This window comes from Carex rostrata, chromosome 2 (assembly GCF_964058835.1).
Source record: "Carex rostrata chromosome 2, lpCarRost1.2, whole genome shotgun sequence".
In the NCBI taxonomy this organism is placed as follows: domain Eukaryota; kingdom Viridiplantae; phylum Streptophyta; class Magnoliopsida; order Poales; family Cyperaceae; genus Carex; species Carex rostrata.
The window spans coordinates 3,687,083-3,702,231 of NC_135919.1; the positions used below are offsets into that span (position 1 = coordinate 3,687,083).

The 15,149-nt window shown below is 34.3% G+C and overlaps 2 protein-coding genes and 1 pseudogene across 3 annotated transcripts; 2 read left to right on the plus strand and 1 right to left on the minus strand.

Annotated features, from left to right (window-relative positions):
* The first annotated feature begins 2,515 nt into the window (after positions 1 to 2,515).
* On the plus strand, positions 2,516 to 5,779 carry LOC144569563 (oxidoreductase, zinc-binding dehydrogenase family protein). Its single transcript, XM_078319965.1, has 11 exons — positions 2,516 to 2,665; positions 3,019 to 3,246; positions 3,332 to 3,430; positions 3,538 to 3,626; positions 3,748 to 3,864; positions 3,956 to 4,076; positions 4,168 to 4,252; positions 4,340 to 4,449; positions 4,580 to 4,692; positions 4,926 to 5,022; positions 5,416 to 5,779. The coding sequence occupies exons 1-11, from the start codon at positions 2,576 to 2,578 to the stop codon at positions 5,695 to 5,697; spliced, it is 1,431 nt and encodes a 476-aa protein (XP_078176091.1). The 5' UTR covers positions 2,516 to 2,575; the 3' UTR covers positions 5,698 to 5,779.
* Positions 5,780 to 7,537: 1,758 nt separating this feature from the next.
* Positions 7,538 to 9,066, plus strand: LOC144569567 (BTB/POZ and MATH domain-containing protein 1 pseudogene; annotated as a pseudogene). Its single transcript, XR_013516088.1, has one exon. The product of XR_013516088.1 is annotated as a BTB/POZ and MATH domain-containing protein 1 pseudogene (transcript).
* Positions 9,067 to 10,966: 1,900 nt separating this feature from the next.
* On the minus strand, positions 10,967 to 13,280 carry LOC144569568 (Rieske (2Fe-2S) domain-containing protein). Its single transcript, XM_078319996.1, has 4 exons — positions 12,788 to 13,280; positions 12,440 to 12,703; positions 11,554 to 11,776; positions 10,967 to 11,175 (listed from the first exon to the last, which is right to left on the minus strand). The coding sequence occupies exons 1-3, from the start codon at positions 13,160 to 13,162 to the stop codon at positions 11,591 to 11,593; spliced, it is 825 nt and encodes a 274-aa protein (XP_078176122.1). The 5' UTR covers positions 13,163 to 13,280; the 3' UTR covers positions 10,967 to 11,175; positions 11,554 to 11,590.
* Between the last annotated feature and the right edge of the window lie 1,869 nt (positions 13,281 to 15,149).

Below are 15,149 nucleotides of genomic sequence, written 5' to 3' on the forward strand. Positions count from 1 at the left end.
AATAATAGTTCAGTCAAAGGAAACAAAATGATTAGATGTTAACGTCTGTTGTTATGATTAACAAGTCTGTGAGATCATTGAAGGTTTGCTTCACTATATATATTATGAGAAATTAGTGACGTGGATTATTTTATGAGGTAGTATGCTAAAGTTTCTTATTTCGTTGTCGACCTGTGATTGTAAGCCAAACAAACCAAATAAGATATTTGTTTAAAAATATTTAAGTCAACCATTAACTCTTCCTTCTCAATATCTCATTTTTGAAGGAACGGTTGTAAATACCATTGAAACAAATGAGTATCACTACGGTATCTGACCGTGTAGAATACTCGATCAAAATTAATTTGGTTACTATTTGGAAATTGGAATATATAGGTTTGTTTTAAAATTAGTTCATGATTAAAACAGATAATGAATAAGATCAATTGATCCGAATTTATTTTTAAAATTTCTATATTTATACATAATTTTTATATAATTTCAAGTAAAATATTATAAATATTGTAAAATTTATTCTCATACATAATATGAATTTTTTTTTATATAATTGATTTCTTTAACATGTGTTTGATCCTCATACTTGAAAGCCGCCTCTAATTAATTCTAAAAACCAACATATGATGGTCATGCTAGTTATCCGATTAGCAAACTTAATTTAGACTAAATAATAAGCTGCGTAGGAGAAATATTTGAATCGGATTGTTGATGGTTTCACTGGACTAATTTTGGATCTGATAGGCATCGAAGATCCTTTAGGATGTGGTCTAATATCGGAGGGGAAACCCTCCTTAAAGGGAAGGAAGGGAACGGGGCGGTGTGGAGATAACCCTTCGAACAGTAAAACCTACACTTCAAATCGGGAGTGATAGATTTTGCCAAATCTTCCTTGTCGCTCCGCTCCCTCCGAATAGTACTCGCTCCCTTTCGTTCCCCTTCGCTCCCTCTCCAATTCTCCTCTTTCTGAAGCAAGTGAGCTCGTTTGATCAGCCCGGATTTCGCGAGCTCTCACCTCTACACAGAAAATTTGCCGTTCCATCTCTCCGCATCCTCCTGTCTGGAGCTGAGCCTTAATAATCAGTTATCTTATTGAAATAAAAAAGATGGAAATTAAGGAATTTGGGAGGCACGTTTTGATCTGAACTGTTTATTAAGCCTGGTTTAAACAGTTTACATAAAATGAGTTCTAATCTCGGTGCCTTCATTTGTTCCGAATCTTAATGAAACCAATTTCCCTCTTCAAGGATCGATCCTTTTATATAACATATTTTATTCTATGTAGGACGTACGGATGCTGACTCATATGCTTACACGATATAATTATAGCGTGATATCATACCTAAATTCTAATTTAATTCTTAATGAGATATAAATAATGATGTCGTGTCAGGTACGATACAACAAGATACTAGAAGTATTAATTTATACTTATGTTTGAACTATTGTTATTGAGCATGTCTTAATTAAGCAGAGAGATTTAACCTTATTTGTAAAAAAATGCACTACACGATTTTACAAAGCAGAAGAGAATCTAATTAAGTATGACGATACCATCTCTGCAATAGTGACAATAAACTAATAATAAATAAAGCCGATTAGGCACAGATGCCAAGTAAAACACTTGGACCTTTAAAGCCCATTAGACAAGATTGGGATGGGCTTCTATTAAATGGGCTTTATTGGGTCACAAAACAAAACCCTTCAATGAAAAAACACTTGGACCTTTAACCTTGTTTCTATTTGCAACCGATCTCAGCCTAAAACTGATAGATATATGTGTTGTGACAAGCTATTAAATAAATTGAAAAGCTCTTTTATCGGTTGTCCTCATAAACTGACAGCAACCATAGCAGCGGTAGGCAATCAATTCACATCCTCTCCAATACTGAACAAGATTTTTTTTTATAATGAATGGATCTGGACCGTTCCTTTTAACTTGGCACGAATCGTAAAGCCCAATAATACTGTCTCCTGTGCTAGCTCGAATTTTAAAGCTATGAGATTTAATTTCAAACCGTAAAGTGAGGCCCATCCTCTATGGCATTGGAGAAGAGTTGGATCCGTAGGCAACATGTATCGATAGGAGAGATTGACTTAATTCCATCGGTATCGAACCAAGATTACCGCTGGCAAGTGTCATGATTTGAGATTTTGAAAATGTGATGTTATGTTTGAATATTTTTGAATTTTGATTTCTCAAAAAAAAAAAAAATATTTTTGAATTTTTTTTATGTTATGAACTTATGAGTAAAAGTTTCAGAAAAATAACGTAAACAAAAATGTGCAAGCACTTAAACTAAAAGATACATTGATAAACATGTAATAAACACAATACATAACGGGTCAAAACTTTTTAATAATCCAATATCCAATTATACCTGCAAGTCTAAAACGACTCGAAAAGTCGAATCATAAAACGGAACCGGTCTTTGTTTAATCCGAACACCAATTAACTCGACCCGGCCCGGTTTCCACCAACCTCTCTGACAAGTGGGGCCCAAGTTCAGTGGCAACATCGTTTTGTGCGGTATGTTAAATTTCTCGTCGTCTCGCCCGATCGCACGATAAGAAAACAAAAATGGTGAAGACGGTGGTCGCCGATGAAACCCAGCTCAAATCCACTGAGGATAGTCTCTTTCAATCTGGCTCCGCTCCTCTCTCTGTTCAAGTACCCTTTCTTCTCTCTTTAATATATTTATTTGTATCCCAATTGCTCGGGTCTCTTGCATTATAGTCCTGATATTTATGTCTTTCCATTCAATTCGGGAAAATACTGTAGTTATACTCTCTAATTTTGGATCTGACAGGCTTAATTTTTGTGCAAGCGGTCAATTAAGCAACAAGCCTTAAACCTTGCAAAATTCCAGTGACAGCAAAGAGGGAATGGAATAAAAATTGGGCTAATAATGCAAGAACATGCTTTATTCCAGCCTAAAGGACTTAGAATTTTTGTAATAATACTGGAATAAGAGACTTAAGGCTAAGGTTGATTGTTATTTCTCTTCAAATACAATTCAACAGGTGGGGCTTGTGATAGGCAAACTAAGTGCCTCTTCAGATAGAGGACAGGTTTATGCTCTGATACCTACACCACTGACAGATGGCGGTGATCCGGCATGCTCCCTCAGATCTGATGGTGGAGGTGGCGCGAGAGATGAGAAGAAGAAAAGTGGGTCCAAGAAACCATCCAATGAAGTACCACAATCCATAGAGATCGATGGTGATTGGGTTGCTGAGCACGCTCGTCAGGTTTCTTTTGTGTATTTTCTAGTTGCAATATAAACAACAAGATAGGCTTAGATGATCATACTCAATTATATATCTATATATTTAGGTCTCAAAAATGCTTCTTGGTGGCATGGATGTGGTGGGGATATACATTTGGGCTTCTGAGGCATCATTCAAGGCTACTTCTACTGCCATCTTTTGTCAGGTTTTGAACTAATTATTTTCTGACAAATTTTTTATTTTTGTCTACAATTCAATTCCAGAGAGGTATAAATTGAGTCATAAATCTTAATTTTTGAAAACTTTTAAAAGGTTATAAGAGGGGTTGCTCAAGCTGCGCCTTGGTCTGATACTCAATTTGACGAGAGGCTACTTATTCATATTTCTTATGCCCCAAGAAGGTATTTCAAGGCATCTTCTATGTTGTTTTGTTAGCTGTAATTGTAATTCTATATGGTAATTCAAAAAGTATCATTGCTACTTTTTGAAATGTTTTAGTTTATTTTTAAAAAAATTTGGCAGGTGGGCTTGTCGGATTTGTAACTGGAATTCAGGTAGTTTACGCCCATGTGACTTAAAACTTAGCAAAGTTGTGACTTCTCTTAAAGAGTTCAGGTGCATGTACAATTTTGAAGTAAGGTAATGCAACTCAAACAAACCTTTTGCATGATTTAATTTTAATCCTTCAACTTTTTATTTTGCTTATTTATTCTTCTACTTTGGTGTTTAGATTACCTATTGATCAGGCGAGTTTACCCAATCACAAGTCATTCAAGAATGTTGTTACCAAAGGAATAACTCATCTTTCAAACAAGTTACAAACTGCAAAAGCTCTCTTAGATGGAAATATGGTACCAGTATAATTATAATATTAGTTTGTCACAATTCTATATTCCAAATTTTCAAACTATTTTTTATTATTTTTTTATACTTGGTTTATAGGTGGAAGACAATTTGAGCCTCACCACCGAGGGCCCGCATAATATTGAATTGCTTCTCCCATTTGAGATTGAATCTAACTCTGAAGGTAGGTTCCACAAACTATCAAATGTAGTTATCAAAATAACACATTTCAATAAAATGTGGTTTAATCACCTCAGTGTTTCATATAAAGAAAGCAGCTTGGAGGATGTAGCTGGGTTAGTGCTTTTTAGTGGATCTGTCTGTGCCTCTGCGTACTTGGGCCCACGAGAATCTGTTGCTCAAGCTATTTCTGACCTAAAGGTTTGTTATCTACTTTAAAAAAAAAAAATTCAACAAGGTTACCCTTTGATTGTATTTGGAATATTGTCTTTCTTCTTCTTCTTCTTCTTCTTCTTTTTTTTAATTGGCTGCTATTTATTGGGTATGTAAGGGAGACATAATCGCCAGTCTAAGGAGTAGACTTGACCTGATGCTTGATGAGGCTGAGGGAGAAGATGCGCAATCTGAGAAATCGATTGGTCAACTGAATTTCCATGAATTAAAGTAAATTTAATTCTCGCAAGTTGTTTATCTATTTTATAAAGGGAAAATAATACATGCCACATATATTTACCGCCCCTGTGACCTAAGGTTCTCAATACACACGCATGAAGGGAACCAAAAATTGCTTGAAAAAAAAAATTAGAAAGAAAGGAAAGGTTAACAAGAACCTTTCTAATACTTAAAAAAGTTCAAGGTGCTATTGGTATTATATTTATATTACATTTCAAATACAGGAAAAATTTTCGAGTCTCATTTCCTAGAAGAGTTTTGGTCCCTTGGGTTGCCGGCATACATATCTGTGATTATTTGCAATCATCAGAGATCCTTGAGGTTTGTTTTCATTCTACAAATGCATATTATTAAATATGCTATAATATACATATATGTGGGTGTTACAGTGCATGATCAAATATGATGATATCAGTACCTATATAATACTACCTGGTTTTGATTTCCGAAGTAATCCTTGGAAATCCTCAATTAAGCCCTGTTGACAATCAAATGGAGACCTCCATTAAGCCATCCACTGGACAAGATTGTAGAAGAAGACAGTTCTCTCTAACAAACTTCTGCTATGAATATATTTCTTGTTTACTCTAGTTAATAGTTTAGGGTTAGATATGGGTGTTTCTATATAAACATAGAATGTAATTACAATCAGTGCAATACAACAAATGAATTGATAATTCAAATCTTTCTCTCTCTATCTCTACTGTCTTTCAGGACACGAAGGATCGGTGCAAGGAGATGATGTCAATGGAAGACACAATTGACACATCATCGATATTAGAAATCGAATCTCAATCTGAACCCACAACAGTAGAAAAATCATTCTGGCATGTTGTGACTGGTACAGATTTACCAGTTCAGAATAATTATTTGAAGAAAAAAAACAGCTCATCATCATCAAAAGGGAGCAATCTCTATTTTCTAGTGGCTCTTTTTGTACTTTTACTGGCTGTTTTTGCCGGACTTGGGTTAACTTTCTTTGCTTCGCACAAGTGATTATTAGAATTTATTTAACGTTTATTTTTCAAAGCTGTATACTTTATAAATCCATAGATTTCAGTAGCTCCTACTTGTTTCCCTTTTCTTGGTCTAATTTCTTTTTTTTTTTGGATTATTTTTTTTATTTCTTTTGGCATTGTAAGTTTTAGGCCATGCAAATGAGCTATTTAAGAAAGTATTGCTACCTGTGGCTTGCTTTGATTATTTATTTGCTAATTGCAGGTGTAGCAGTATTCTAAAAAAAAAAAAGAAAAAAAAGAAAAAAAAAATTCAATAGAATCTGAAAGGTATGTAATTAGATACATTTTCAACACTCAGGTTGCCAACCACCATTATGCATGTTCAATTTTGTTCTAGTACAATTTTAAGTATAATAAAATTGAGAAGGAACCAAGTTATAACAATTTTTGAGTTATAACAAGTTACAACAACAATTTTCTATATTTTCAAAGTTATAATTGTCGATTCAAACCGTTAGATGTGATCTCCACAATAAAATGTGCTTCTAGATCAAATTTTACATTTTTTGAATTTTTTTTTACTATTTATTAAGATGGGTACAAAATTCAATGGTCTGAATTTAACTAGTTTTTGTACCTATTTTAATAAATAGTAAAAAAATTTCAAAATATGTAAAATTTGGTCTCCAAGCACATTTTATTGTAGAGATTACATCTAACGGTTTGGATTGACGATTTGGACTTTGAAAATATAGAAAATAATTGTTGTAACTCGTTGTAACTTCATCCCTCCTCAATAAAATTATATAAATTCTGACTTTTTTTGTACAGACCTGATAGTTACAAATTATATATAAAAAAGGATGACATAATGCATTCTAGTTGTTGGGCACCCATAAAAAAAATAATATTGTTTATAAAACTAAGACTTGGTCAGCTTAATTGCTACCAGTAAAATGATCTAAGCAGTACATTGTCAAAGTGGGTCATCTAGAATACCAAATTTAAATCTTACAAATAAAATAAACAGGTCCAAATATAATATGTGTCCCGTGTATAAGCAAGATAGTTTCAAAACAGATATTTAACAAAAACATTATTTATTTATTTTATCTTCAAAACACCAACGGTTGTCCTCAGAGTATTTGATCATATTTTTTTTTTTTCTTAAAAGAGATTTTGAAACAAACACATTTGTGTCTTGCAAGCCTAAATTATTGCTATTGGGAAGTTAGAGAAGATATGTTTTAGTTTGGCTTAATATTATTTAAAAGGCGCATTATCACTTTTGATGATTAAGTTATTCTTCATTTTTAAAATTTAAAACCCATGTATCAAAATAAAATCGTTAGATATAATCCTTATCATTTTAACTATTCACATTTAAAATCATACCACAATTCGATATTTTTTTCATTAATATCAAGAGCTTGCAAAAATACACTAACGTAAATAATTTCTGAGCATTGATTTTTAACTTATTGATTCAATTGAATACTTATTATTTTCTTGGAAGATAATAAATAGAACATGAATATATTCTAGTATAATTTTTCATTGAAATATTAATTATATTTACTTTAAAACCAACCTTGAATAATCTTAGTATTTATATTATTTGGACTCAATGTGAGTAGTAATTGGAGATGCTTATCAGCGCTATTACTTTAAAATAAACATTTGCGTGAAGTTATCAATCAAAGTTGGAAGTTAAGATAGAAAATAGCATTCTTTTAAGACAAATTATATAACACATGCTTGTAGGTGAGTTCAAAGTCTTTCTTACCAAATTGACACAACTATATAATAATGGATTTAGATATATATAGGTAGATGATCTCTTGATTCATTTTTTCTAATTCAGCAAAAAAAAAAATACTTGGTCAATTCTCCCTAATACTAATATAATGAAACATCAACCTCCATCCTTCTAACTTTTAATTGTTCTTCTCTAGCTCATTCTAAAATCAACTTCTCAAGAAGAATATAACAAATAGTAATTCAATTAATTGCCAAAATGCCACCAAGAAGAACCACTCACACCGACTTCACCGACCATGCATCAACTAGCCTCACCGAGATAACAAGCGGATCATACAGGTTGACAGCCGAGTTCTCCCAAGTCAAGGGAATCGGCATCGGTAATTTCTTCATGTCCCCGAAATTCACCATTGGAGGACTTGAATGGTGTATCAAGTGTTACCCCGAAGGATACTATGCGAAAGATAAAGGCAAGTATGTATCACTATATCTTTCTTATGCGAGCGAAACCGAAGTAGGTGTGATTTTTGAATTCTGTTTGCTGGATCAATTGGGGAACGCCGTAACTTCTTTACGCAGCAGGAATACTCACACTTTTCGAATGCACGGTAAGTACAAAGGATGGTCCAAGTTCATAAAGAGAGACGACTTCGAGAAGTATATAAGTGATGATCATTTTGAAATTATTTGTGGCGTCACGATCATAAGTCCCAAAAGCCTCGCAGAACCGAACAATTGCTTAATTGTGGTGCCGCCATCGGATTTACCAGAACAGTTCGGCCAACTGTTGAGGAGTAAAGAAGGCGCTGATATAACTTTTGTGGTTGGAGGAGAGATTTTTTACGCGCACAAACTCGTGCTAGCTCTGAGGTCACCGGTCTTTAAAGCAGAACTGTTTGGTTCGATGAAGGAAAATCATGCTGAGAAAATAACAATTGAAGACATGGAACCTATTGTCTTCAAGGCTCTACTTCATTTTATATATACCGATTCACTACCAGAAGAGAAAGAACTTAGCAGCGATGTGGAAGGCCTCGATGCACAAACAATTTTAACTATAATGATGCAGCACTTGCTTGTAGCGGCTGACCAGTATGCATTAGAGAGATTGAAATTGATGTGCCAAGAAGAGTTGAGTAAAAACATTAGTGCGGCAACAGTGGCAACGACGCTAGCTTTGGCCGAGCAACACAACTGTCCTCAACTCAAAGCTATCTGTCTCGAATTCGCAACAACACAAGATAACTATTTTCGGATGGCTTCAACCGATGGGTACAAGCATCTTGTTCTGAGTTGCCCCTCAATTCTCAAGGAGATTGAAGAGAAACATGGTGCAACTGCAACCACATTTGTTGAGGATTTCGCCGAGCAAGCTGACAACGACATTAGTCATGATCACATGTTCAGTCTACTAAAACTATTTCTATGTAATAGTTCCAAAAAATGATGCAATGATGAAACTGCAAGTATATATGTTATGGAAATTGTACATATATATCATAATTTGTATCAAGGAATAGTTTTCTCTTCAACTAATTTGTTAATTTCTTAGTTTGAATGTGTTACAACTTGCAAGTTTGGAACAAAGGATTATTCATTGTACATTGTGGTAGAAAGTTGCTTTCATTAATATAATTAATGCTTATATGCGTGTGCGATTTCATTAATATAATTATGGCGAATTTCACGTATACCCTTCAAAATTCTTGAAATTACATATTTCTCCTTTTAACAGAAAGGAAAATAAATTGGGTAAATGTGAGTTTTTTTTAAATTTAGAATGATAAATATGGTATTATGAATTTTAAAAGAAATAATATGAAAATTTGAGAATTTTGAAGGGTATACATGAAATTCATCCATATAAGTAATGAGGAAATATATGCATAGAACAAGAACCACTATTGTCATGTAGCTGTTATATGCATATAATGAAGAGGCCTGTAATGAATTGATGCTGTTAGATGCATATAAAATGAAAAAGGGAGCACACACATGCACACGCACACATAACCACCACACAGAGTGGTTCTTGTCATGTTGATGTTATATCTGTTGCGTGAGAAAACAAGAACCACTCTGTGTGGTTATGTGTGCGTGTGCATCTGTGTGCAAGGTTGTGGTTTTAAAAAATATAAACCAATTGAAGATAAATATGTTTCTTAATTCGTTGAAGTCAGTTGTGGTTTCCTAAAAAAATAAAATAAAGTGAGTTGTTGGTGTCTATTCCATTACCCATATAACTGACCTAATTGCTTGTAGGTGGCTCATGATTCAAGTAGAGAACGGCACAATCTCAATATGAAAACAGAAAAGATGAAAAAACAAACATCTTTTTATCAATTTAGATGTCATGCTTTAGGATAAAAGATTATATTCCTTCTCATTTCTAAGTAATTTTCTGAAAAACAAGTCTGAATTAAACTTTATGAGCTATCAGGTCTGAATATATTATGGGTTTGGTAAATCTTGACAATACATTTTTAGATGAATTTTAAAAAATAGAAAGAGAAATTGTAGACATGTTGTTTGGACTTATGAATTGGTTGTGTCAAAAAAAAAAATATGTAAAAGAGATATATGTGTGTATCTATATAGATGTGTAAACTTTTATTACCATTAAAATTTGATTTTTATCAATAGTCAACTGCAGGGTTTGACTTTTTTATTTTCAGATTGAGATTAATCTAGTTATTCCTCCTAATCAGCTTATTGAAAAGCCTATGTAAAATTAAGAATATGTACATTTGAACATCCTTTACAAGCTGTAGAAGTTTCAAAGGGAGACTCAAAACCAGCTCTGATTTATGACTTTTCTTGTGTTTCTTCCATTTTTACCCCTGGCAGAGGTGTTTAACATTTTTATTTGATTTTTCTATCCAAACTGTGTGTCTTTATTATGGAACTCAGATTAAATATAGAAGAAAGTTAGAAACAAAGAAATGAATTTTTCAGGATGCTAAGATTGCAATGCTAAAATTAATTTTTACCATACTGGTAATTTGAAAGCTTTTGAACTGTAAAACAAGTTCCAATTTCTTTGAAGGTTCAGTCCACCATCAGTGTTAATTAAATACTCAATTTTTCAGATGTATGTACCTTTTGAAGTCAGTTAATTTCTTCAAGTTCAGAGCCTTTTTTTTTTATACATTTTCAGATCCTTTTTCCAAAATGCAGCAGTCATTTGTGTTCATGCATTGCAATTTTACGAAGTGCACTTGTGATATCAGAAGTGATTAGCCAAAAACATGTATTGGTTATTGTAAATTGGATGAGGATCCATTTCCCTTGATAAAAAGGCAAACAAAAGTATTTCACCTAGCTCTTTTATTCGAGAAAGATTATTCCAATTCCTGGATTGTGTCCCCATTTGCCTATATATATGTGATTTGGTATAAAATCTTCTACTTGCAAAAATTGTTATTAGGAGTACTTAATATTACGCAACCAGTTACAAAAACTAGAACTTGAAGTATAAATTATCATGCATAAGCCGTAACCAACATAAAGAGAATTAGCACTAAGGCTGGTACCAGCACTTAAAATGGCAGAAAGACAATATGTATTCACAGCTTTTCGGGCGTTTTACAAAATTTGCATGAAAACTAATATATCATGAAGCAGTTAGGATCAAACTAACATCGAATAATCAGGGGGGAAAAGCAAAAAAAAAAAGAAATCCAGGCTCAAAAAAGGTAACAGCTGTTCAGACTTAGATCTTTTTTTCCCGGTATTGCACTTCAAACTGTTCAAGCTGAAAATTTTGTGAATGAATCAATAAAATATTCTGCACAAACTCAACCTTAATCCAAGTTTCCAGCTCAGAATTAGATGGTTACCATTTCATTTTGATAAAAAAAAACTCAAAATAACAAAAACAAATGAAGTAGAAAGCACAACATGATGCCACCCACGACTAAAATGGTACTGATTACTGAATACAGGTACAGGAATCCTTGGCTACAACAATCAATCACACCGACTACGTGTCCGTAACGATACAGTCCCAGACCTTTCCAGTTGTACCAGAATGTATGTAACTGTTGGGATTGGCACTGGTACAAACCAGTGAATGAAAAGCAGCGAAAACAGGCTAGGTGCTTTGATCCTTTTTGAGTATAAGAAACTGTACCTATTAAATCTTATAGAACCTTTGATCGCTCTAGGAGCTAAAAGCTTCTGAAAGCAGAATAGATGAAATCCAAGAAGCCGGTTCCCTTGAGAAGTCCTTTTCCAGTCAAAAGCTCAAAATCTATTAAAAGTAGAAAGCCAATTATGGCTGCTTTTCCATTGATTATTTCGTTTGTGCTATTAAATCCAAATCCTTCAGAATCCTCGACAACCACCATGCGCACCTAAAACCAATAAATTTAATTTTAGCTGTCAATATTGTTTTTCCATCATCTTTATTTATATAAGAGAGAAAGGTATGTTGGGCTAGTTCGTTATAAGTAAGGGTGTTCAACGGGTCTGGTTCAATCAGTTTTAAACCGAACCTAGAGAGTTCGGTTTAAACGGTTAGGTTTTTTTGGTTAAATGGATTGGTTCAGTTTATTTTTTAAAACCGGTTTAATATTTCAGTTCAGTTTGGTTAAGAAGTTTTAAAATCGGTCAGATTGAACTGACTGAAATTTTTAAATCCATCTCCCGTTCGAACCAAATATTTTAAAAAAAAATTACAACATAATGTATATTGTTTGGTTCAATTTAAAACTGGTTAAACCGAACCAAACAAAAATTTCAAATCCATCTTTAAAAAATTCAAAAATTAACAAAAAAAATGTTTATTTTTTATGATTAATATCCTATTTTGGTTCAACCGAACAAACCGAAATTTACTTCGGTATGTTCGGTTCGGTTTGGTTTGATTTATAAAAACTGAATAAACTTTAGTTTTTATATTTTAATTCGGCTTGAACCGAACCGATCCGAATTGAACCGATGAACACCCCTAGGTATGACGATGTTGTGTTACAATTTGGAAATTATAAGAGAGAGAGAGAGAGGGGTGGTGGGACCTCTTCAATATTGACATCCTCAGCAGTGACCCCAGGCTGGGCACGCCCACTAAAGAGAATCTCAGCAGACACGCCAGTTGCCGGTATACTCCCTTTCATACTAATATAGATGTTGTCCATGTCGGTTTTGACCCGGTACACAAATAATTTCCTCAGAGCCGGTGTCAGTATTCTTAAAACAGGGTTCTTAGGATACCATTCCTTTATCTCTCCTGTTCGCAGATCGAATGTGCTATCTGTTGTGGGGCAAACTATGCAACCATCCTAAAATTATAATTGGAACTGTTATATATATATATTTCTTCTTTTCAAAATTTTACTGTGTTCTTGAGAAGTTGGAAGAAAAACCTGAGTGAGCTTGGCATTGAGAAGGCCTTCACTATAAGCCCCTTCAGCCGGAGAGCGGTTCTCAATTGCATAAACCTGGTCTTTGTACCACAGAAGCAACACTGTCTCTCCATCCTGCGCAATGACCCGCCGCTCACCCCTAGGGAGAGCAGCCAATGGGACCACCGGGATCCAGTTCTCCCCTCCAGTTCCTCCACTGACAGGAGGGCCCGCCTCTTCGTTCACCTTGGACACTTCAGCTGCCTTACAGGAGAGGTTCCTGAAGGGCCCTTGAGAAATATGGCGGTACACCCGGTCTAGATAAACCCGGTTTGTGTGCCGTGGCCTGGGTGCAGATGGAAAGAGTAAGCATTTTGGTGGAGTTGTGGTGGCCATTGAAGAAGGAGAGAGAAGGGGAGGGGAAGGGAAGGGGATGGTGATGGTTTCAGAGTCAGAGGGGAGTTGAGGGGAGAAGGCATATCCACAAAATGGAGATAATAAGAGAAGGAAAAAAAATTGAGGGAAAAAAGATTGACACAATTTATAAGATAGCCTACCGTCCATTTGAAATGTTGAATCGTTTAACGGGGAAAAGGTTGGAAGCGTGGAGGCATTAGATTCGCTAAAACGGAAGCTGATCCTGCGTTGAGATTCGTGCTATAGAGGAGCGTCCAATTTCGCTAACGGAGTCGAAGCAATGTAAATTGAGTACAACTACGGCCGAGATTTTTATTTTTACCCAAAAAAAAATATAGTTTATTATAAATAATCACGGTTTAGCAAAATTTATAAAAATGTCCAAATCGCACAGAATATTTGCTGTCCGGATTTAAAATTCCGGACCGTATAAAATATTTGCGGTCCGGTTTTTTTTTTTGGATTTAAAATTCTGGACTGTATAGAATATTTGCGGTGAGGATTTTTTTTTCTTTTTTCAAATGGCCGAGGCAATTTTTGAGTGATGATATATTATGATCTGTTTAGAGATTTTGTATGAAACTTCACAGTCTTGTTCTACGATGTCAAGACTACATGTCGGTCAATTTTCATAATTTTTGAAGATGTTTTCCTATGTTAACCAGAGATGCAAAGTTGGACTCAGAAGTACTTCTTCAGCAGTTCGGGAAATTTTTGAATGATGATATCTCACGATCTGTTTGGAGATTTTGTATGAAACTTCACAGTCTTGTTCTACGATGTCAAGACTACATGTCGGTCAATTTTCATGATTTTTGAAGATGTTTTTCTATGATAACCAGAGATGCAAAGTTGGACTCAGAAGCACTCCTTCAGCAGTTCGGGCAATTTTTGAGTCTTGACATCGTAGAACAAGACTGTGAAGTTTCATACAAAATCTCCAAACAGATCGTGAGATAGGAAAACATCTTCAAAAATCATGAAAATTGACCGACTTGTACTCTTGACATCGTAAAACAAGACTGTGAAGTTTCATACAAAATCTCTAAACAGATCGTAAAATATCATTACTCAAAAATTGCCTCGGCCATTTGAAAAAAGCAAAAAAAAAAAAAAAAACCAGGACCGCAAATATTCTATACGGTCCGGAATTTTAAATCCAAAAAAAAAAACCGAACCGCAAATATTTTATACGGTCTGGAATTTTAAATCCGGACCGCAAATATTCTGTGTGGTTTGGGCATTTTTATAAATTTTGCTAAACCGTGGTTATTTGTAATAAAATATATATTTTTTTGGGTAAAAATAAAAATCTCGGCAACTACGGTGTTCTTAAGCCGAAATTTTTAAAAATACCATACCTCAGAAAATGATAAACCAAAAGACCACGATTCTGTGAAATTTCAAAAAATAGCATGGCCGCATCTAGGGGAAGCGGCCAATTTGGGGTATGGTATTTTTCTTTCTCGTGTGGCAGTTCAATCTGAATGAAAAAAGGGGTGGCCGCATCCTTTAGATGCGGTCCGCGAAAAGGTGGCCTCACCTAGGGGATGCGGCCGTGTCAAAATTTGAATTTTTCAGAAAACGTGACGTTTTGGTTTATTATTTTTGGGGTATGGTATTTTAAAAAATTTCGGGTTCTTAAGTTCACTGGACACTTTGGTGAATTCAAGGCTTCTGATAAATCTAAACTGTTAAAAACCCGTTTATCTTACGAGTGATGCATCTATGAAAATTTTAAGCATTCAAATTAATTTAGTATAAAATCAAGCGGTCAAAATTAGAATGTTAATAAATTAATTTTAATGCATTCATTTTTTGAACGTTTTTTGGCCACTTGACTCTATGCAAAATTAATTTCAAAACTAATTTTTTTTTTTTACATGTAGACACATCATTCGTAAAGTAGGCGTGTTTCAACGGTTTAGATGAGTCATTTAAATCCAATTTGATGGGTTTTAGACTT

Coding starts and splice junctions, on each gene's coding strand:
- LOC144569563 (XM_078319965.1), top strand. CDS start 2,576: ATGGTGAAGACGGTGGTCGCCGATGAAACCCAGCTCAAATCCACTGAG. Junction 2,666..3,018: donor CCGCTCCTCTCTCTGTTCAA/GTACCCTTTCTT, acceptor ACAATTCAACAG/GTGGGGCTTGTGATAGGCAA. Junction 3,627..3,747: donor ATTTCTTATGCCCCAAGAAG/GTATTTCAAGGC, acceptor AAAATTTGGCAG/GTGGGCTTGTCGGATTTGTA.
- LOC144569568 (XM_078319996.1), bottom strand. CDS start 13,162: ATGGCCACCACAACTCCACCAAAATGCTTACTCTTTCCATCTGCACCC. Junction 12,704..12,787: donor TCAATGCCAAGCTCACTCAG/GTTTTTCTTCCA, acceptor TTATAATTTTAG/GATGGTTGCATAGTTTGCCC. Junction 11,777..12,439: donor AGGATGTCAATATTGAAGAG/GTCCCACCACCC, acceptor TATTGGTTTTAG/GTGCGCATGGTGGTTGTCGA.